Raw genomic sequence first — 23879 nt, forward strand, 5'->3', positions numbered from 1 at the left:
TTTTTCCATTCTCTAATCTATTTTAAGCACTCCTGTACTCCTCTTCAAAAAGCAAAATGTGTTAAGTGTCCTGAAAGGTGCTCAATTTTGGAAACTCTGTCCAGGTTGAGTGCAGAACCTGAACCAGCTTAGGAGAGCAGAACAACTTCATGGTCAACTTGAAACAAGAAATGGGATACAAATATTGGAATTCAGTTAATACGCAGCAAATGTTCAGGGAGTTAGTCCTCAGACATATATTACAGCCGGTCTGGCAGCATCTGTTAACATTTTGAGTCTGGGATGATGTTCTGAGGAAGTTTCTCCAGCATTTCATGTTTGTTTCAGATTTCCAGCATCTGTAGTATTTTGCCTTTATGCATTTCTGTTTAGATGGTTCTGCTTCTTTTGAAGATAAACTGGTACAAAAGGTAGACTAAAAATGATATTTTGGTTGTCATAATGTTGGACTGGGATGGACAAAGTTAAAAATCACACAGTGCCAGGTTACAGTCCCAACAGGCTTATTTGGAAGCACTAGCTTTTGGAGCACTGCTCCGTCATCAGGTAATTCTGGAGTAGGGCCATAAGACACAGAGTTTATAGCAAAAGATTACAGTGTCATGCAACTGAAATGAGATATTGAACAAACCTATACTGTCGTTAAACCTTTCATCTTTTCGAATGGGTTGCAGGTTTTGGTTCATTAATATATAAATCCCAGAACTTCTTTTAAGTCACATTCTCGAGATAACTCGAGGTTTTATAAAAAAAAAGGTGACATCCTAGCTCTGACAATGCATTAAAAGTGTGAGGTTAGAATCTGTCTGTATCCCAATCTTGTGTAAGACTGGTTCTATTTCCGAAGTAGAATTTACAAAATATTACATAGATTGACTGCCTGCAGATTGTGGGCAAAATAGAATGTATTTACAAATATAATTCTGCAAATAAAAATTCACCCCATAGACTTTTGTGTGTGTGCATGAGAGAGTGTGTATGTGAGTGCACGTAAAAATGTGTTTGCATGTGTGCAAGCTTGGTAAAGTCAGAGTGTGATGGAGTATAAGCCTGTGAGATGGTGTGTGCGTGGGTGAGAGTGTGGAGTGTGTATGTGTGTGTGTATGAGAGGGACCATAACTATGAGAGAGGGTCTGCGTGAGTGAGAGTATGGAAGAGTGTGTGTGTGCGCATGAGAGAGAGTGTATAGTGTAGTGGGGTCACCTGTAGTGTGACATGAACCCAAGGTCCCAGTTGAGACCATCCTCATGGGTACTGAACTTGGCTATCAGCCTCTGCTCAGCCACTTTGTGTTGTTGCCTATCCTGAAGTCCGCCTTGGAGGATGGTCACTCGAAGATCCGATGCCAAATGTTCCTGACGGCTGAAGTGTTTCCCAGTCATGTGCTCTCTCTCTCTCTCTCTCTCTCTCTCTCTCTCTCTCTCTCTCTCTCTCTCTCTCTCATACATGCACACACAAAGATATGTTTATGGGGTGAAATTGTATTTGCAGATACATGCTATTTTGCTCAAAAAATGTACAATCTGCAGGCAGTCAATCCATGTAATATTTTGTAAATTCCACTTCGGAAATAGAACCAGTCTGACTCAAGATTAGGATACAGACAGGCTCTAACCTCACACCTTTAATGCATCATCTGAGCTGAGATGTCACCTTTTTTTATAAAACCTTGTTATCTCAAGAATGTGACGTAAAAGAAGTTCTGGGATTTACATACTAATGAACCGAAACCTGCAACCCATTCAAAAAGATGAAAGACTTAATAGCAGTCTAGGTTTGTTCAATGTATCATTTTAGTTGTGTGACACTGTAATCTTTTGCCATAAATTGTATCTTATGGTCCTGCTCTACAGCTACCTGATGAAGGCGCTCCAAAAACTTGTGCTTCCAATTAATCCTGTTGGACTATAACCTGGTGTTGTGTGATTTTTAACTTAATTGTCATACAAGGTGTTCACAAATAAATAAAAATTATCAATCAAAATTATATTTCAGTAACTTCTGAGTAGAGCCTTATTATCCTGCTCAACAACTCACGTGTGGCAGCAACAAAAACAAATTGTTGGGAAAACTCAGCAGGTCCAGCAGCATTTGTGGAGAGAAAGCAGAGCTAACTTTCGGGTCCAGTGACACACTTTCACAGTTGTTCTGCAGTTTCTGTTTTTGTTTCTGATTTCCATCATCTGCAGGTCTTCCTTTTGTTTCTGTTTGGAATTCATATGTATTCCACATAAAGCAAACTTGAAAATGCTGTCTGCTTGACACCCTGATGGGTGATGGCAAAGACCGTTGCCTAGATATGTGCAGCTACTTGCTTTATTGATTACTCTTGATTGCTTCTGTCAGCTTTTTAAGCTATTTTTCTAATCAACCTGTTCACAAATGTTATTACACATCTGGAGCAGGTGGGACTTGAATCTGAGTCTCCTGGTCCATGAGTAGGGACACCCGCTGCACCACAAGAGTCCCTTCTATCAACTTTTTAACTTGCATCCTTTAATATAAAGTTAAAAATTGCACAACACCAGGTTATAGTCCAACAGGTTTATTTGGAAGCACTAGCTTTCAGAGTACTGCTCCTTCATCAGGTGGTTGTGGAGAATAAGATTGTAAGGCACAACCACCTGAGGAAGAAGCACTGCTCCAAAAGCTAGTGCCTCCAAATAAACCTGTTGGACCATAAATTGGCACGTGATTTTTAACTTTTGTGCACCCCAGTCCAACACTGGCATCTCCAAGTCATGGCTTCCTTTAATATAAGTGTTGGTGTACCAATTAAGCCTTGCCTTAATGGTAGCTTCACATTAAGATGGTTAGGGATCCAAGTCTCATTCCAGGCATATATGTAGATAATTCAGCCCACACATCAGTGCAGTACTTGAAGATACATTTCCAATGAGATGTTAATTCTCTGTCTCACCTGTTGTTTATCTGTTGGGTGTGGGACTTGGTTGCACACAATTCAACTGACCCATTTCGTATGTAACAGGAGATTTATTCTGAGATCTTGAAAGGTGCTCTATAACTGTAATTTATTTTTCTGTTTCATTGCGTTGTTGCAATAGGTTTTGGTATTTCCTACACTCCCACATAGGAAAAATACATACAGATCTGAAAAACCATTATGAATGATTATTTTAAAACAATTCCAATCCTGGTGAGCAGCATTCTAAATGAGTATTTAATATATAACTTCCATTGTTATCTGACAGCAGTCTACATAGTTCCTTGATGTTTTTAAAACTGATTTAGGTTGTTGTAAATTCAAGTCAACATCAACAATTGCTCTCTAGGTATTCTGAGTTTTAAGGTATCTCACTGAAACATATTTTGCTTGCTTCTAACTGCAATTGTAACTTCTGCCAGTAGCAGTGTCACATTGCTATTGAGGTTCTGTTTGCCATCCTAAAGCAGTTCTATGGTGTGAACATTTAATTTTCTAACTATTTATTTCAGATGTGCAGAGAGAGAAATGTGTAATGATTTGCAGGCTTGTTTGATGTAGCCTTGACTTTTGAAGTATCGGTTTGTAGAAACTGACTATGTTAGATTTTACTTCTATGTTACTTCTACTGACTATGTTAGATTTTAAGCATTAGCTTTTTGAAAATTATTATTTAAGGGGTATTATCACTATAATTTTAAATACCAGCTGGTAAGAAAAGTTGGTAATTGGATATTTTTGCTCAAGCCTAGCATCCCATAATTTGACTGGAGTGTACTGTTTCAGCCTGCCCTCGGGTTCAGCTGGATTGTAATGGTGGGAGGGGGAAGCTGTGTTAACAAGAAACAAAGTTATTAATGTGCAAGTCAGCCAGTCCCTTCAGGGGTATGAGGTACAGCATGAATTCTGAATCTCCAGAACATGCTGATTGATTTTATGACATTCTGCTGTTGCTTTGCACTGGATGTATGTCACCCATATCCTCCCCTTTATTTTTAAGTATTTGCTGGATTTGCATGTTACTTACATTTTAAACTCACCATAGAGAGTTAAGTGAAGTAATTTAAAAAGCAACAAAGTATTTGCTGATGATTGTCATGTGATGGCATTAGAGGGGGGACAGTTTAAGCTTTGGGGACTCTTCAGGTGCTAAATTGATAACATTGTTTCCCTTTTATGTTTTTATGTGATCTTAATCTAATCTTCCTTTCTCTCCATTCTCCTCTTCTACCTGATTTGGTTATTTTTCTCCCATCTTAGTCATTCCACTGTTTCAATCTTGACCCTGAAATTTCATCAGTTAAGGAGATGCTCTTCCAGCAAGTTATGTTGCAAAATATTTTTAAGCTGAAGGGTCTGGAGCAAGTGGTTCCTGGGATAATTATGTAAATTGTTCACCTGGCTCAAGATCTGGCCTATTTTGCTCGGTTTTATGTCTTGCGACTGTTCGTTGTCTCTCTCATGGCCTTTGAATAAGTAAAAAAAAAATGCAGGTACCCAATCCTTTACCTGAAAGCCGAAATTCCGAAATACGATATACTTTTCGTGGAGTGTCAATTTGGCGTGCGAACAGGTGACCCAACTTCACACCACTCGAACCATGTCCCTCAGCTGTAATGTGGCAGTGTGGCCTAGCACTAGCAGATATCAATTGTGTCTCAGCGCTTGTACTATTCACATATGCATCTGCTGTTAGGTTTTTCTTATTTCGCTGTGAAAATGTCATTTATTCCAAAAACTGAAAAGCAACTGGCCCCAAAGATTTCGCAGAAAGGATTGTGTACCTGTATCTTGTGTAGAATCTTTTGTAGAGATGTGTTTTCTCCCAACTTTGTCTACTACTAATTTCAATACCCACAAATATAACAGAACTGTTTATGTAAACTTGTCTGATACTTTACTGCCAGCAGAGTTAATATAACCTGAATAATCTGAATAGTAGCAATCATCATCAGATTACTGCTCCACCTGAGTACTTGATAATGATTTGCATTTCTTCAATCACCTAAGCTTGGCCTTATCAGAAATGCAGAGCGCAGCATCCTCCAGTGAGCTCCGTGCCAGTGGATTAAAATTGGGGAAAGATCCAACAAGTTTCCTTTTTATGACATAAGGTGTCCAATAAGTTTTAAATGTCCAGTTTGAATGTTTATGATTGGATGGATGAATGGCTGGGATGGAAGATGGTAGGTGTGTAAGGTTAATGGTGATGAGGTGGAAGTCTAGGTTTTAATCTGGGTAAATACTTTAATATTGTCCATAAGACCGTAAAACATAGGAGCAGACATCAGGCCATTCAGCCCATTTAATCTGCTCTACCATTCAATCATGGCTGATAAGTTTCTCAACCCCATTCTCCTGTTCCTCCCTGTACCTCTACACTATCTGATCCTACCTCGTCGTTTCTTACTGTTGATGTAATTTCACTTATTAATAGAGCAACCCCACCCCCTCTGTCCACCTGCCTACCTTTTCAATCGGATGTATATCCTTGAATATTCAGCTCCCAGTCCTGATCCCCTTGCAGCCAAGTCTCTATGATGCTCACCATGTCATACCTGGCAATTTTGATCTGTGCTACAAGCTCATTTACCTTATCCCTTACACTGCATGCATTCAAGTATAACACTTTCAGTCCTGTATTAACCATCCCTCTTTACATTGTCATTCGTTTCTCCAGTGTACAGAGGAACCTAGATTATCTGAACAAGATGGGTGGGCACTATTTTGTTTGGATAATCGATTATTCGGATAATTGACTTTACCTTAAACAAGGGAAGCCATGCTGATCTAACGCTGTGCTTTACCAGAGAATTTGTTTAAATCTATAATTTTAATGTATTGAGCACAAGAGAACACAGATTTCACATAATGAACAAAATAAAGCAATGATAAAACGAGAAAGCTTTTTAAATGTAGCAGTAGTTAGTATTTGGCAAGGAGTGGTGAAGACTCCTTGTAAACAAGGTCCCGAACAGCTTCTATGATCGCAAGAGCCTTTGTCAGTTTGCAGGAACTCAGTCTTGCGATAGAAATACAGAAGTATCGCCTTGTGCATGCATTAATGTTCTTGGCATTTTTTTTCATGAACGGCCCGGTAAAGTGACGGGAATACCGTGTACTGTAAAACACTTACTTTTGCAAAGGGCTGTGTAACAAACCTTACCTAAAAAAAAATCCAGTCGCTGCTGCTTGTGTTTCTTTGTTTTTGCCAGTGTTTTCACATGTTCTTCAATACAGATAAATCAAACATACTTACCTCTTTGATGTTACGTTTTTGCGGGACCTTGAAATCTTCTTCAGATAATCCCGAAATTCAGATAATTGATATTCGGATAATCAAGGTTCCTCTGTACTTTGAAGTTTGATTGCTAACCCTTTCCAGATTCTCTCCTATTTGTGTCTATGCTGGCAATTTTAAATAACCTCTCCTGAGTTCTGCACTCTTAACTCCTCTTTTAATTTGGGATTTCTAATTTTGCCTATAACTGACACCCCCATCTATTTAGTTTATAGCCCTGTCTACAGCTGAGATTGTGAGATTCGCTACGGCTCTGCTCCCAGCACAGTTCAGATGAAGACTATCCCATCGGAACAGGTTCCTTCTGCCCCAGTGCTGGTACCAATGTCCCATGAATTTGAACTCCTTTCTCCCACACCAATCTTTGAGCCATGTATTTACCTGCTTAATCTTACTGACCCTGTGTCAATTAGCTCAGGTGCTAATACAGAGATTACCACCTTTTTGGTTCTGCCTTTTAATTTAGCTCCTAGCTGTTCATACTCCCTTAGCAGAGCCTCTGCCCTAGTTTTCTTTATGTCATTGGTACCTGAGTGGGCCACAACCGTTGGATCTTGACCCTCCCATTCCACGTTCCTCTGCAGTCCAGATGAGATAACCGGAACCTGAGCACCAGGCAGGCAAAACGGCCTTTGGGATTCTTGATCCTGTTCACAGAGAACAGTGCCTAAGTCCCTAACTATACTTCCCCAATTACAGCAACATTTCTCTTCTGTCCCCCGGAGAGCACCGGATGAAACCACGCAGACACAGGGAGAATGTGCAAACACCACACAGACACTCGCCCAGGGCTGGAATTGAGCCCACATCCCAGGTGCTGCAAGGCAGCACTGCTAACCACTGTGCGCCCCCCCCCCCCCCCCAAACTTAAGGATGTTATTTTAATAAGAGCATGGAACTAAATCTCTGTAATCAGATCAAATTAATCCTTGAGTCAAATTTTCCTAATTTTCTTTACCATTTATCCATCTTCTTAAAAAAAATTAGCCTGGAAATTTAATGATCTGTTAGGCGCTTGAAAGGAAGGTGCATAAGGGGGTTTACCTTTTCTCACAAATGGTATGAATTCTACATTCATGCAGTTCGACAAAATGAAATCAAAATGGTACCTTCTTGGATTGTAAACGAATAGCAGCACAAAATGGAAGGATGTAGATTTACTTTTTCTTCTTACCTTCTCGGCATCTGTATTTATAGTCATGTTACTCTGGGAAAGTGACTCACTTGTCAGAGAAGTGGGTAAAGAAGACTAAGCAAAAGAGTGTTGTGATAATTTGCAGGAAAACAACAGCAGTTGTATCCTTTTTGGGAGGAAAGGGTGGGTGGTGTACATAAATTTTGCTTTACATGAATAAAGAAAACATTCAAAATTGCTATTATTTGGTTCTTGCAATTTATGTTTTTCACCCCATAAAACAATCTTTTGCGTTCTTTCTGGATGACATTACTAATTTATAGCAAATTCTGATAGACTTCTGGTGTGAGTCTGTGCCTGTTGGAAACAGCCCAGGCTTGTTTTATGCAGAAATTGGTGGAGATTGACATCTTGAGTTTGTGAGCTTAAATTGACACTTGGAGCTAAAATTAGAGCATGAATCTAATGGGCCTCCATCCATCACAACAGTAGCAGCTTAAAGATAAAATGGAAGATCTTGTTGCATCCTTGTTATGACATTCTTCAATGAGGTCCTTATTTACGTGTACCAAACAGCTGCTTAAAGAAGGAGTCCAGCTGCGTACAATATTTTATGATAAAACAGGCATTCCCTGTGGCATTCTTGGGTAGAACTGCGAGGATCTTGCATTGTGGAGCATTAGCATAGGTTGGACTTTACTTCTGGGGAGGCAGAAAGAGCAACAGTGTGCCTCCCTAATTTTGCAGGACTGGCCTGGGTTGCTGCTCTGCCAGGTGCCCTGCCACAGAGGATCCAACTCCTTTAACTTCAGAGTCCCACAGCCAGGACATTAAGACTTTAGCCATATCTCATCTTTCAGATGGTCTGGGCCTCTTACTGGAGAGCTAAGCTGCCAGTCTACACTTTGCTAGGAGCCATTAAAACATGTTCTTGTGGTGGATGTGCATGGCATTGTATGCGGTGGCTCCCTTGCATATTATTTAAGAACTTAAGGTTTTTTTTTAACACTGCAACTGCAGCAAGAACGTTACCATGGCACTTTGTTTTTGGAATGTCAAGAGATCATGGTGGGAGATGATGGTTAGCATTTGGGAAACTTGTCAGCAAGAAGAATGATTAAAATTTAATTGTAGATTTGAGTATGGCCTTCAAGTAATGAATTAAACCTTTTGAGCACTTGGATAAACCCAATTTTCTTTCTTCATCGGGTTATTGAAAGCAGTAGTACACCTTCAGCAATTTTGACAAAAGCGAGTGATAATTGGGAGACAAAATTATCTTGGTTTACTTATGCGACTATGTGACTGACTATGCACTGGAATCTAATGTGTATTTGTCAAAAATACTGGCAACATTTAGAAGTGTTTAAAGTCAAGCTGATGTGTAACTATACTTCTGTAAATTGTTTGCAGGAGGCCCTGCCAGAATTGTGAATGGTGCGTTTATGGTGCTGAAGGGCCATCGTTCCATCGTCAATCAAGTGCGCTTTAACTCTCATTCATACATGATCTGTTCATCAGGTGTGGAAAAGATTATCAAGGTATGTTGTATAATGAATCAGAGTTTGCTGTTGATCAAATTAGACTTCAGCTACTTGGCCATTTATATAAACTGAGATTACATTATTTGAAGATTTCCTTAACAAAACTACCATTTTAATATAGCAGGTAATGTAGACAGTAAACTTTTTAATACGGGAACCTGGCTCATTCTGGATAACTATATTTTTTGTTTTACATGCCTGGATTAAACTGTTCTGAGTTCTAGATTTATCTGTATGTATATCATGATACAATGTTTATTCCTGCATTAATTTGTTTTAATCTTTGTGTAGTTTTACACGTGAGCATGCTGTCTAACCACATAGTTATTTTGACTGTTTGTGGGGTCTCCACTTAGTGATTTTCGACTTGAATATTCAGTTTTAAATGAAATTGTGTTGAAATTCCCTATTACTGAAATTGCCTTTGAAATCAACTAATTGATCTTTTCCTATACTTCAGAGTAGTTGATAGGAAAGATTAATTGCAGGAAAACTGTCCCCTCAGCATGTTCCTGATTGCCTTTGGAATTGTGTATATTAGCATCTTCTTTGGGCTCCCTGTGATAATTCTCAGGGCTACAAAAAGTCCCATTTCTGATCCTCTGCATTGGAAGAGCAGTTTGGAGGTGAACACGCCAGATGGCCACCTTCTTTCGAGGCCGCAATTTCCTTTCCCACATGGTTAAAGATGCTCTCCAATGCATCTCGTTCACATCCCGCCCCTCCGCCCTCAAACTCCACCCCTCCAACTGTAACAAGGACAGAACCCCCCCCCCCCCGCCCCCCGGTGCTCACCTTCCACCCTACCAACCTTCACATAAATCAAATCAACTGCTGACACTTCCGCCTACCACAGCTGATTGACACAGGAACTTGGGAGCCATATTTGAATCTCTGCATTCTATTTGTTTTTAATAAGTGTTTACAGCCTTGCAATGTGGCTCTTGAGCACCTAGGTTTTGGCATATGAGCTGTTTTAGTTCCAGAATGTGAGGTGGTGAATATTAGCTTGCTCTCAGGAAGCTCTACTGGAGTTTGCACAAAAAGAAGGTAGTGACAACAGCATTTAACACCAGTGCTGCTGATTTTGGTTGGCATCTTGTCCTGTCCTCAATAATGGGTTTGTTGGCAAAAAGATCATTTATTTTGGTAGGAGCACTGTCACTTTCCTCCTTCCATGTTGATTTAGGTCCCTGCCTGGGAAGGCTTGTAGATGACTTCCTTGCTCTCTTCTAATTGAGGCTGTTTTGTGGCTGACTGTACGTAAGTGAATAGTGGTGATGGCCTTATATTATCGCTAGACTATTGATCCAGAAACTCAAGTAGTGTTCTGGGGACCTGGCGTAGATGCGACTCCAGATACGCACAAATGTGGTTGACTCTTAACCACCCTGTGAAGTGGCCAAGCTAGCCACTTACTCAGTTGCTTCAGTCACTTTCTTACAAAAAGAAGTGTAACCAGATGGGCCACCTGGCATTGACCTTGGCACCGGAAACAACAGTCAAAGCAGCTCTGTCAGCCCTGTACAGTGCTATGTACTAACATTATGGGGCGGGTGCTAAAATTGGGAGAGCTGTCTCACAGTCTAGTCAAGCAGCAACCTGACATAATCATACTCAGGGAATCATACCTCACAGACAATATCCTAGATACCACCATTCCTGGATATGTCTTGTCCCACTGGCAGGACAGACCCAACAGAGGTGGCAGCACAGTGCGATACAGACGGGAGGGAGTTACCCTGGGAGTCATCAACATTGACTCTGGGCCCCATGAAGTCTCATGGCATCAGGTTAAACATGGGCAAGGAAACTTCCTGCTGATCACCATGCACAGTCTTCTCTCAGCTGACGACTCTGTGCTCCTCTATGTTGCACATAGAGGAAGCACTAAGGATGGAGAGGGCATGGAATTTATGGTAGATGGGGGATTTGAGTGACCATAAGCAAGAGTGGTTCAGCAGAAGGACTACTGATTGAGCTGATTATATCATAAAGGACATAGCTGTTAAACTGGGTCTGCAGCAGTTGGTAAGGGAGCCAACAAGAGGAAAAACATACTTGACCTTCTCCTTACCAATCTGCTTGCCATAGCTGTATCTGTCCATGACACTTCGTAAGAATGACCTTGTGAAGTCCCACCTTCACATTGATAGTGCCACACACCACAATGTAAGGTATTATCACCATACTAAATGAGGTAGACTTCAAATAGATCTAGCTACTCAAGACTGGGCATCCATGAGACACTGCGGGCCATCAGCAGCAGAATTGTACTCCAGTACAACCTGCAACCTCATGGCCTGCATATCCCCCACTCAACCATTACCATCAAGCCAGGGGATCAACCCTGGTTCAATGAAAAGTACAGGAGGGCATATCAGGAACAGCACCAGGCAAAATCTGAAAATGAGGTGTCAGCCTGGTGAAGCTACTAAACAGAGTTACTTGCATGCCAAACAGTATAAACAGCAAGTGCTCAACAGGGCTAAGCAATTCCACAGCCAATCAGTCTGACCTAAGCTTTGCAGACCTGCCACATGCAGTCATGAATAATGGTGGACAATTAAACAACTCACTGGAGGAGGAGGAGACTCGACACATCCTCATCCTCTATAGAAGAACTCAGCAAATCAATGCAAAAGACCAGGCTGAGGCATTCGCGGTAATCTTCAGCCATAGGTGCCAAGTGATGATCGATCTTGGCCTCCTTAAGTGGTCCCCAACATTACAGATACCAGTCTTCAGGCAGTTTGAACATCAAGAAATGGTTGGAGGCACTGGATACTGCAATGGCCATGGGCCCTGATAATATTCTGGCAATAGTACTTGAAGACCTATGCTCCAGGACTTGCCACTTTCTTAGCTAAGCTGTTTCAGTACAGCTGCATCTCTGGTATCTACCCAAAAATGTGGAAAATTGTCCTGGTTTGTCCTATGCACAAAAAACAAGACAAATCTACCCGAGCCAATTACCTCCCCATCAGTCTACTATCAAATATAAGTAATGGAAGGAGTCATCAACAGTGCTGTCAGCAATAACCTGCTCACTGGCACCCTGCTTGAGTTCTGCCAGGGCTACTCAGCTCCTGACCTCATTAGAACCTTTGTTCAAACATGGACAGAAGAGCTGAATTCCAGAGGTGAGGTGAGTGTGACAAACCTTGATAGCAAGGCTGCATTTGACCAAGTATGGCATTTTTGAAAAATTCATTCGCAGGATGAGGGTGTCACTGCTAAGGCAGCATTTATTGCCCATCCTTAATTACCCAGACGGCAGTTAAGAATCAACCACATTGTTGTGGGTCTGGAGTCACACGTAGGCAAGAGCTGTTAAGGATGGTAGTTTCCTTCTCTAAAGGACATTAGTGAACCAGATGGGGTTTTTTTCTAACAATCGACAATGGATTCATGGTCATCATTAGACTCTCCATTTGAGAACTTATTGATTTCACATTCCATCATCTGCCATAGTAGGATTTGAACCCGGGTCCGTAAATCATTGAGTAATAGTCTAGTGATAATACCACTAGGCCATCCACCTCCTAAGCTAAGATCAAAGATTGACACTTGTCAAGGGGATTCGTTTTATTGTGGGTCCAGAACAAACCAAAGGAACTAAACATTTTTGAGTCATGCTAGCTTGTTTCTCCAGGACAAAAGTATTAATTAAAGGATAGTAATTAGTGTGCCATATAGCTCAGGCACCAGAACATTTACTGAGTGTCATAGTGGCATTGTACAAACATTCTACTGCAGGAATGCTCTGTGACTTGTGGAATCCACTTAAACTTAACTTCCTTTCCAAGGTCTTTCATCACTGATCACTCATGAACCTTAAAAGATTGACTGGCTGTGCTGAGAGAACATGAAGGACCATAAATGCAATTTCTTTCTCATCACATTGGGTCCCCAAAAGTTCCTTGCCAAGCCAGATTTTGTCTGTAGGTGGAATAGAAGAAATATGGACTGGTGACTGATGACTGCTTCACAAATTAAAGATGTGATTTTTGTTTGTATGTGGATTAAATGTCTCTGTAGTCAAAATGTTCTTGAATTTGGAATGTGCACCTTTTGGACTAGTGCTTCACTGTGGAATTATGTCAATTATATCCAACCTGCGATCGCTTCTGCAATATTGCAATACAGATATTGAGGACCTGAAATGACACATACCAAAATACTCCAATCTCTGGAGTAAAGATGTTTGACACTTTAGTGAAAATAAAATTGCTTTGACTTTCTTTCTCCCACAAATTTGTGATGAACTCACAGGAAAACTAATTTACAATTTTAGATTCCACAGCAGGGAAGTGATTCTAGATCTATATAAATCTTTGGGTAGATCACATATATCACATCATGTTCAGTTCTGGGCACCTTATTTAAGAAAGGATGTTAAATCCCTGGAGACAGTTCAAAGGAGATTTATTAGAATGATACCAGGCATGAGGATTTTAGATACAAGGAAAGATTAGAGTGATTGGGTTTATTCTCTTTAGGGCAGAAAAGATTGAGAGGTGAGCTTATTGAGGTGTTCAAAATTGTGAAGAATTTTGACAAGGTGAAGAAGGGTATTCAGTTTCCACTAGTTGGATGTCAGTAACTAAGGGTCATGATTTCCAGACTGTCAGTACGAGAGCTAGGAGTGAGGAGAGGTGAAGCTTTGTTACTCAGAGCGTAGTTAGGGTTTGGAATGAGTTGCCTGGGAGAGTGGTGGAGGCTTCACATGAGAGCTGGATATATGTTTGTTTTTGAAATGATCGTCTGCCTTCTCTACAGGTGCAGCTCTCACCAGCCTGTTGCTTTTGGTTGCATTGGTTAACTGCTGTTAACCATGGCTCAGCCAGGAGTACACTCACTTCGACATCAGGAGTTCGTAGATTATAAGAAACCTAAAAGCGAAATACTGTGGAAGTGCTGTTCTGTCAGTGGTGTTGCTTTTGGATGCTAGCCAATTTCTCTTTTGGATTCATGTAAAATTATCTTGGGGTGTTTTAAGAGAAGAGCAAGAGTGTTACCCCCTATTTCCTGGCCAGTTTTTGCCCTCAATCAACATCATAAAAGATTTGGTCATTATCAAATGGTTACTTGTACGAGTTGGCGGTGCACAAATTGATCAGACTATTTCTCACATTACAGCATTAATTACATTTTAAAAATACTTGGTTGGCCATAAGGTGCCCTGAGATTGTGGAAGATATATCATAGGTGATTATTTGTCAGCTTTATCCTTCCTAGAAAGAAGCAGCACTGAGTTAGATAACAGGGGGTGAGCATCTCCTCATTCAGACAGCGAGGCTGAGGTCAGAAAGGTTTATAAAGCCTACAGCAAAATCCAGAATATCTTCAGATCACAGTTGAAAATCATTTCATTTTATATGCTTATTACTTTCGGCATCTGAAAAGCAGAAGGATAAATATTTATGACTTCTGGGTCTCATATTCCAATCACAACATCCTCCTGTCATCTGGCCCTGCGTGCCTGCCGGTGAGTGTCCAGTGTCTTTTGGGACATGGCCTGTCAAGCAGTGATAACTCACCATGTTGCCACTGCAATATCTTCTGAATCCACTCTCAAATTTCTCTTGACTGTATGAATTTCTCATCTCGGTACAATTATCTATGTTATGTTTTACCTTTTATACTGATATACTCGGTGCCTTTCTCGACAGCACGGTCATGTTGATGGAAATCTTCATCTGTCTCTACTTGCTGATGGAATTCTCCATATTTATAGCCACCCTTTAAAAAATAAATAGCTATAAATCCATATTTTGGATCAACCAAACCTTCTTACCTATCCCTTTTGTTCCCTAATTTATATTGTTTCTCAAAGCAGCTTCTTTTCATTTGAAGGTCCTCGATTAAATAATTAAGTGATGGTATAGGTATTGGTGAAATTCTCTCGCAAGATTGCGATAAAACTGATCACTATAAAAAGATTCTCAGTTTGATTTAAATCAGCTATTTGATCACAGAGTAAATGCTTATGCATTGTTACTGTTGTGGCCTGTAGTATTGTGATTTAAGTGCAAAGCTCTCTCTTACAATTGAGGCTAAAGTTTGTCTACCTTCAGTGAATTTCCATAAGGATATGCGAGAGCTGTAAATTTTAATAGTGCATAATATTATAAAATCTGAAAATAATCGTCTATTTATGTTTTATGTAAATCCTGTTTTCTTAAAAAAACATTGTTCCGGAAGAGTTGCTCTTAGGGTAAACACAATGTTCTGTGCTTTCTAAATACAGGTGTGGAGTCCATACCTCCAACCAGATTGTGCTGGAGACTTAGAAGGAGTAGTGGAAGATGACACCCGCAATCTTTACACGCATGAAGAGTACATCAGCCTTGTCTTAAACAGTGGGAGTGGTCTGTCTCATGACTACGCTAACCAGTCTGTTCAGGAAGATCCAAGGATGATGGCTTTTTTTGACTCTCTTGTACGGCGTGAGATTGAAGGTTGGAGTTCTGACTCGGACAGTGACCTGAACGAGAGTACAATTCTTCAGCTGCGTGCAGGGACGAGTGAGCGTTCAGGATACAGCGATACAGAATCGTCTGCTTCGTTGCCACTGTCACCCCAGCAGGGGGATGACTCGGATGAGGCAACCTACACCCTGGACCGACAGAAGCTGCTGAATACATCCGCAGTCAGGGAAGACCTGCGGTCACGTCGGCAGAGATTGTCCGCCCTCCGGCGCTACCAAGACGAGCGGCTTCGAACTCTCTCAAATGACTCTGATTCCTCAGAGAACAACTACCAACAGGTAAATACAGATTCTGATGCCGATCCTGTGAAGAGGCCTCGGTCACCGAGCCCAGAGGCAAATGATTCCAGTAGTTCCAGCAGTAATGGTAGGCGCCGTGCATCTATGCGGCAGAGGAACGCCGCGAGAGCCAAACAGAAGCTCCGTCGGGAGAAAAGGAGTACTTCACTGCTCAAAAAGTTAAAGCAATGTAGTGCTGAGACTCGTCGTAACTATTCCCAAGTACGTGATGGTGATAATTCGTCAGCTTCGTCCTCCCCAGAAAGAAGCAGCACTGAGTTTGACAACAGGGGAAGAGTATCTCCTTACTCAGACAGCGAATCTGAGGTCAGAAAGGTTTATAAAGCCTACAGCAAAATCCAGAACACTTTCAAATCACAGTTGAAAACAAAGGGAGACACCACGGCGTTTTTGTCACTGGCAGATATGCCAAACACAAGTGAGAGAGGCAGTTCAATAAATACTTCAACACAAGAAAATGATTCTGCAAGGAAAGGTCCAGTAGTACCTCACAGACTTAGAGAGGAAAGTTGTTTTGACGAACACAATGGTGAAAGCACCAGCTCAGCAGAGAATAGAAAAGTACAGGCAAAGAGCAAGCATTCACTTTCACTTGGTCATGAATGCAGTACTGTAACACCTGTAAAGGAAATTACACCTGGAGAACAGGTTTATGTTGTTGAAGATGCCCCCAGTAGTTGTGCTGAGCATTGTTATGAGGCAAAAAAGGTTAATGGCAAATCGGTCTGTGTTGGAAGCAACAGTAACCTAACTAACCAGTGTCAAGCATTTGGCAGCCAGGCACAAGAGCTATGTGGTCACGCACAGGTGTTGGAATGTGTGAATGCACAAACTACACAGCAGATAAGCAGAGAAGAATCTGGTCAGGAATTTAAGTCCACATTCTCTCCAGAAATCTATTTAGTTGGAGCAAGAAGTAATTCTGACCACACTGATAAATCCAAAACCAGGACTTGTGATGTGGAAGACAGGTGTTCAGAGACTTCCTGCAATAACGGCCTTTTTGAAAGGCAGTGTGCAGGCCACTGTGAACAAATGTGCTCAGAGCAAATGGATTCCGCAGTGGCCTCCAAATCCGAAGCCGGTGGCTGTGTACAGGTGGCTTCATTACACCACAAGGAAGACTGTTCCCAATCTGGGATAAGTGAGCATTACGAGTGCGCTAAAAAAATGATAGCATTGCAGAAAATATTTGATTGTCGCCAAGGGACCCTGTCACCAGCTGAGGCTGGCCAGCCTTCTGGAGGCTTAAAAAGGTTGCGAAAAGAGCTGGATCCGGACTACTCACCAGCTGAGAAGAAACAGAAGACATGATATGATTTGCACTTGCCTCATACCAGTGCCTCAATGTCACTGATGAAAGCATTTAACTGGAACTCCACAAGACACTGGCCTGTAAAACAGTGCGAGTTTTTGTTAACAATTATGTAAATAAGTCAATTTATTGAAGAAATGCTAATACAGAAATTTGTAGAATGTGTATGATAACGGTATATAAAATACAAATTATTTGGAGTGATTCTGACTTTGGATTCAGACATCCAATTTGTCTTGGAAGGTTTGTACTTCTTCTGTTTAAGTATTCATTATGCCAAGCAAGGGTTTATGGTACATTTGGCGTCTCCGATTGGACAGATAGTTACAAAGCTTCCCCTCCTATTAACTTGGTAAAGATGAGCAAATTTATATATGTTCCAAGTATTCAAGCCCATGCAATAATATTAAACAGATGAAGACTTTTTGAAATCTAACACTTTATAGTTCTTGAGGTTTTTCTTTGGTCTAATTTTAAATTGCCACCTTTGAATGGTAGCCTTTTATTCATGCGAGGGGTCAACAGTTTGATTCTTAAGGAAAATGTTCAACATGTTGGTTATGTACGTGGAACGCAGTGATCTGTTGGCGAAGAGAGTTCGATTTAAGCAGCGGTCAGGAATAAAATTTTTGTGTTTTGCGCTTAATTTCTTAATGAGAATTATTTGAAGCACAACATTTCTACACAGTTGGCACCTTGTCAACTGTCCTTTTCCTTAACAGACAACAGAAATAAGCATGGACATGAACAATTCCTTTTGTGTCTTGTGGCCTTTCTGCATTAACCCTGTGTAATCATTCAGCTGAGAAGCCACAGAAAGCTCTTTGAGTATTAATTTGATTCAGGAACCTCAGAGTTTTATTTTACTGGGGTTTTTAATTTGGTAAGAGGAAAGAAGAAAGATGGTTATCCCCTTACTCTAGTTTCATTGTATTGTCTTTGAGGCACCTTCCAAACCCCCCCGCCCCCCCCCTCCAAGTTGGCAAAATGTTCAGTTGCAAAGGTTTGCCTGCTTCGACATACAATTGAACATCCATTAGCCTGCGATTACTAAAAGTGAAATTGAAATAACTAATTTGTCACGGACTGCATTACTGAAGTTAGCTGAGGATATTTTCAATTTTGAGCTCCAGGACAAAGGTAACAAATGCAAACATGATGACACCAATGTCGCAAAAGTCCTTCATGAATGAATAGCAGTGGGTTGTTTCTGTGCACTTTCAGTACTGGAGCTTGAGTTACAATCTAGCCCAAATGTGGTGAAAGCCTCAAATGGGAAATTAGCCTGGGCAGCTAACTTGGTTCTGAATAGTTAAGTTCTTTATTCAATAGAAAGTAATGTTAAATTAGCAATTTCTTCAGCAATATTAGGACAGTTGGTGTGAGTAATGGAAAAATTTGTAGTGGTGTGGTACAAGATGCTTGTCTGAGTTTAGGATTAAGATGCACCTTTTGGAAAGTATCCATTGTTCAGTATATGCAATACTTGCTTGGTGCTTATTTGCCTGAACATTAATATTCCTCACTAAATATAAAAGGAGGAAGAAATGTCAATATTCTATGCAGTCTTTACTGTATTGACATCCAAAAGCACTTCACAGAAGCATTATGAAGCAAAATTCAACACCAAGACACACAATCATATTTGGGCAGATGACCAAAAGCTTGATCAAAGCTTTATGTTTTAAGGAACATCTTAAAAGGAATCAAGAGAAGTGAGTGGGTTTAGAAAGGAATCTGTGGGGCCTAGCCAGCTCAAGGCTTCACCACTAATGATGGGTAATTAAAACCAAGATGCTCAAGGGATCAGGATTGATGGATGTCTTGGATGGGATGAGGCAACAAGGATTTGAAAACAAGACACATAATTTTAAAATCAAGATGTTGCTTAAATGGGAGCCAATATAGGTCAAGCACACAGGTAATAGAACACAGGATATGATGTGAATCAGGGCACACAGCAGAGTTGTGGATGAGCTCAAGTATATGTTAAAATACGGGAAACCAGCCGGTTATGCATTAGAAAATCATGTTTAGCAGTAATTCATACATGAATGAGGGTTTCAGCAGCTGATGAGTTGAGGTAGGAGCAGGATTGTTTTATGTTACAGATGGAAATAGACATTCTTAGTGATGGAACTGCTGTGTGGTGAGAAGCTCATCTGAGATTCAAATATGATGCCAAGGCTGCAAAGAGCCGGGCTTCATCTCAAGCTGTTTTTTGGGGAGAGAGAAGCAGTTGGTAATGGGGAACACTGCTTGCAACAGAACTTGAAAACAATGGCTTCAATTTTTGGAGGAAATTTCTGCTCATCCAGTACTAGCAGTTAGGTAAGCAATCTGATTATTTATGCAACCGTGGAACAGTTGAGAAAGCCAATCATGAGGTAGAGCTGGGTATTGTCAGAATGCGGGAAAAACTACTTTTTGATGTTGCCGAAGGGTAGTATGTAGATGAGTAATGGGAAACGGGGCCAAGGCCTAGGGGCAACAAAGGTGGTAATATACAATGGGCTGAGATTTTCTGGTTGTGCTTAGATAAGAATGGTACCAGCTGACTGTTGTTCCACTGATCTGGATGACAATGAAAAGGCATTGGAGGGGTACAGTGTATGAACTGTGTCAAAAACTGCAGATAGGTCGAGAAAGATAACGGATACCTTAGCTGCAACCATATCAGATATCATCTTTAGACTTTGATAAGAGCTACTTTAGTACTACAACAGGGTGGAAACCTGATTGGAGAGATTCAAAAATGGAGTTCCAGGAAAGATGAAAAATAGTTTTGGTTGACAACTACAAGTTCAAGGGATTTTAGAGATTAGTGATGGAGCTCCTATTGGTAGAGGTGAAGCTGGAGGAGATCATCAGAGAATCCCCACAGTATGGAAACAGACTATTTGGCCCAATCACCCTCTGAAGAGTAACCCACCCAGACTCATTCCCTTACCCTATTACTCTACGTTTCCCCTGACTAATGCATCTAGCCTGCACATCTTTGTACTGGGGTAGGAAACTGGAGCACCCGGAGAAAACCCACGCAGACGCTGGGAGAATGTGCAAACTCAATGCAGATAGCTGCCCAAGGCTGGAATTGAACCGGGGTCCCTGATTGTAAAAGAGGTGTTTAAACATATAGTTTGCTGTAGAGAAAAGAAGCTGAGATTAATCCAAGGTGATCCAGTAATAGTGAGAAACTCAACAGAAAGGATACAAAATGATACTGTACACTGCAATATGTTTAGGTGTGTGCATAAATACTTATTTACAGCACTTGCAAAACAGAACTGTTTCTGTAATGAAATTTGGTATTTTATGGACATTCTAATGTTCTTGCATCATTTAGTGCCTGTTTGATTTAAATATATATGAAATCATGTATACAGATTTGAAACAAATTTTAGTGGTTCTCATTTCTTTGTTGTCACCTTGGCACTGAAACAAGTGTTTATTTTTTGGTAATAACAGCGTAATTCTTCCATAAGTGCTATTCAACACTGAGCCAAAGGAATTAATTATGCTTCATCTCAAAACACCAAGTCATGTTGGCTTTCTATTTCTTTAAAAAAAAGTTTGAGCTTTCATTCAACTGCCAGTGGATCCATGGAGACTTTTTCCTTGGCAATTCGATCCAGTTACTTCAGTTCCATCTTTGTCTCAGTTTTTATTTAACATTGCTAAAATCCTTTTTGCATTAGATCTTCCAATGAGCCAATTGGTAAAGTCAGTTCCTTAGAGGTGATATAGTACCTTTGTCGAGTAAGCTGGTTTTATCTAGTATGAAAGTTGGTCTCTGCATTCCTTGACAAGTAAAGGCAAAAGTAACTATTTCACATAAACCGAAGTACTATCGAACTTAACATAAGATTGAGTACAGAGTTGGCCTCCGTCAATTTCCTCCAGTAGATCTAAGACTTTGGGTAAGGCTTTTTGCTCATAATGTAATCTTCATACTCCACTGCTGCACTGAGGAACTGCTGTTTCGTTAAAGTCATAATGGCTCAATTGGCAATACTGCACTTCAAGTTATTGGGTTTTTGCCCTATTCAGTGAAATATAGATTGACACTTTAGTGCAAGGTGATGGAGTGCTACCATGTCAGATGCAATCTTCTGTATTAGATTTTTAAGCAAGATATCATGCCTTCTCAGTGGACATTAATGGGATCTTTTAACAGAATATTTCTTGATCAACATCAAAAATATTGATCAAGAAATAGGTTATCTGGTCGTTATCATGTTGCTTGTGGGAACTTGCTGTGTACAAATTACCTGACAAATTTCCTACATTGTGACAGTGATTATGCTTCAGAAGTTCATAATTGTCTGGAATGTGCATTAAGATGGTCTTGATGTTAAAAATATATTACACCGATAAAATTTTAAGAATTTCCCCATTTCTCAACAATTTTTTTCTCTCTTAACCAACACCAGCAAAATAAAATCAATTACTTGGTCTCATATCTCATTATTTGAGACTTGGCTGCTACATTTGCCTATTTAAACAATTGAAATTCAAAAGGAACACATTTTGCAACACTTCAATGCAATTTGATATGATTAGATATTCCACAAACGCAAAGATGACACATAGTAGGGAATATAGCATATTATTAATTGTAGGGTAAGCAGGAACTATTCTTACACTTAAGCATGTATGTGTACGTTGTTATTACAAATAATCCTAATGCTGCTTATTTCTGTAAAGCATTGTCAAATCTTTCATAAGTGAGGAAACGTTGAGAAGGAATGGAGACGTGTGAAAAGCAGGCTGAATGTACTGAATCATGTAGTCTCTCTGGTGCAGTCAAGTAGCACAAAGACCAGCTCAACAGAGGACCTGCTTCAGGAATTTGGTGGTGAGGGAATTCTAAATGTACTAAAGGTTGACCTCTTTCTGAAGTTTAGTCAAATATTGTGTTTACCATTCAAGTTCTACCAGACTTTGTTTCTTTTACAGTGTTAATCAGTCATAACCAAACTGCTGAATAATGAAAGCTGCGGTTAGTTGGGTGACTAGTTGGGACTGATATCCTGGTCATCTTGGGCTGATCTTCTACTACTGTATTAATAAAATATGTTTTTGCTAACATGGAATAAGTTGCTTGACAATTAATTCAAAAGATTACAAATTCAACACTCGTAGATTTGCTGAACATTGTAAGAGGGAATTGAATGCACTGAGGGTGGAGTTGCTATTCTGGAGTAACGCATGAACTGCTGTGAGAATCTGAACTATATGACAGGCAAAGATACAAGATTACAAAATGATTAACTTTATTGAAGTATGCATCAACATTACACTGATGAATAGGAAATAGCATAAGTAGCAAATAGGAGAAGCAAATAATATCATGTAACCCATCAGTGAGAAAGCAAACAAGCAGAAGTCTCTCAATTCTGTTTTGTCCTCATTTTATAAATACTCCACAGAGGTTGAAACTTTCCAAAACATAGAATGATTTGTCTGGCTTGATTTAAACTATGAAGTGAGAGGTTTACACATGCTGCAAAGCTGAATCATGCAGTATCAAAGAGGTCTGTTGAGTTTGCACTGGCAAAAAAGCTATTGTAAACTTACTGGTCCCACTTTCCAGCACATGGTGCACTGCCTCGAATGATATGACATTTCAAGTGCTCATCCAAGTACTTTTTAAAGTTTGTAGGATTTCCCATTTCAACTATGCTCCCAAGCAGTGCATTCCAGATTCCCGCCACCCTCTGGCTGAATAAGATTTTCCCCAAATCTCTAAAGCTCCTACTTTTCACCTTAAAATTATACCCACTTAGAGTCATAGAGATGTACAGCATGGAAACAGACCCTTCGGTCCAACCCGTCCACACCGACCAGACATCGCAGCCCAATCTAGTCCCACCTGCCAGCACCCGGCCCATATCCCCCCAAACCCTTCCTATTCATATACCCATCCAAATGCCTCTTAAATGTTGCAATTGTACCAGCCTCCACTACATCCTCTGGCAGCTCATTCCATACACGTACCACCCTCTGCATGAAAAAGTTGCCCGTTAGGTCTCTTTTATATCTTTCCCCTCTCACCCGAAACCTATGCCCTCTAGTTCTGGACTCCCCGACCCTAGGGAAAAGACTTTGTCTATTTATCCTATCCATGCCCCTCATAATTTTGTAAACCTCTACAAGGTCACCCCTCAGCCACCGACACTCCAGGGAAAAGAGCCCCAGCCTGTTCAGCCCCAGCCTGTTCAAGCCTCTCCCTGTAGCTCAGATCCTCCAACCCTGGCAACATCCTTGTAAATCTTTTCTGAACCCTTTCAAGTTTCACAACATCTTTCCGATAGAAAGGAGACCAGAATTGCACGCAATATTCCAACAGTGGCCTAACCAATGTCCTGTACAGCCGCAACATGACCTCCCAACGCCTGTACTCAATACTCTGACCAATAAAGGAAAGCATACCTAACGGCTTCTTCACCATCCTATTTATCTGCGACTCCACTTTCAAGGAGCTATGAACCTGCACTCCAAGGTCTCTTTGTTCAGCAACACTCCCTAGGACCTTACCATTAAGTGTATAAGTCCTGCTAAAATTTGCTTTTCCAAAATGCAGCACCTTGCATTTATCTGAATTAAACTCCATCTGCCACTTCTCAGCCCAGTGGCCCATTCTGGTCCAGATCCTGTTGTAATCTGAGGTAACCCTCTTCGCTGTCCACGACACCTCAAATTTTCTTTAACAAAGAGGAACAGCTGCTTTCTATCCATCCTGCAAATGTCCCTTGTAATCTTATATACTTCAATCAGGTCGCCATCCAGCCTTCTCGGCTCCAAAGATTACGACCTGAACTTATACAACATCGCTTCATAAACT

The 23879-nt window shown here is 40.6% G+C and overlaps 1 protein-coding gene across 1 annotated transcript in view; it reads left to right on the top strand.

Moving 5' to 3' along the window:
• The window catches only part of dcaf5 (ddb1 and cul4 associated factor 5), a 102505-nt gene extending 81018 nt beyond the window's left edge, over positions 1 to 21487 (top strand). Inside the window, exons 8-9 of the mRNA XM_043698096.2 lie at positions 8794 to 8921; positions 15178 to 21487. Of these exons, the coding sequence (XP_043554031.2) occupies positions 8794 to 8921; positions 15178 to 17031 (1982 nt within the window). The 3' untranslated portion in view covers positions 17032 to 21487. The remainder of the gene's footprint in view (positions 1 to 8793; positions 8922 to 15177) is intronic.
• Positions 21488 to 23879: the final 2392 nt, after the last annotated feature.

This window comes from Chiloscyllium plagiosum, unplaced genomic scaffold (genome assembly GCF_037043375.1).
Source record: "Chiloscyllium plagiosum isolate Xiang-an unplaced genomic scaffold, Cpla_swu_hap1 HiC_scaffold_8, whole genome shotgun sequence".
NCBI lineage: Eukaryota > Metazoa > Chordata > Chondrichthyes > Orectolobiformes > Hemiscylliidae > Chiloscyllium > Chiloscyllium plagiosum.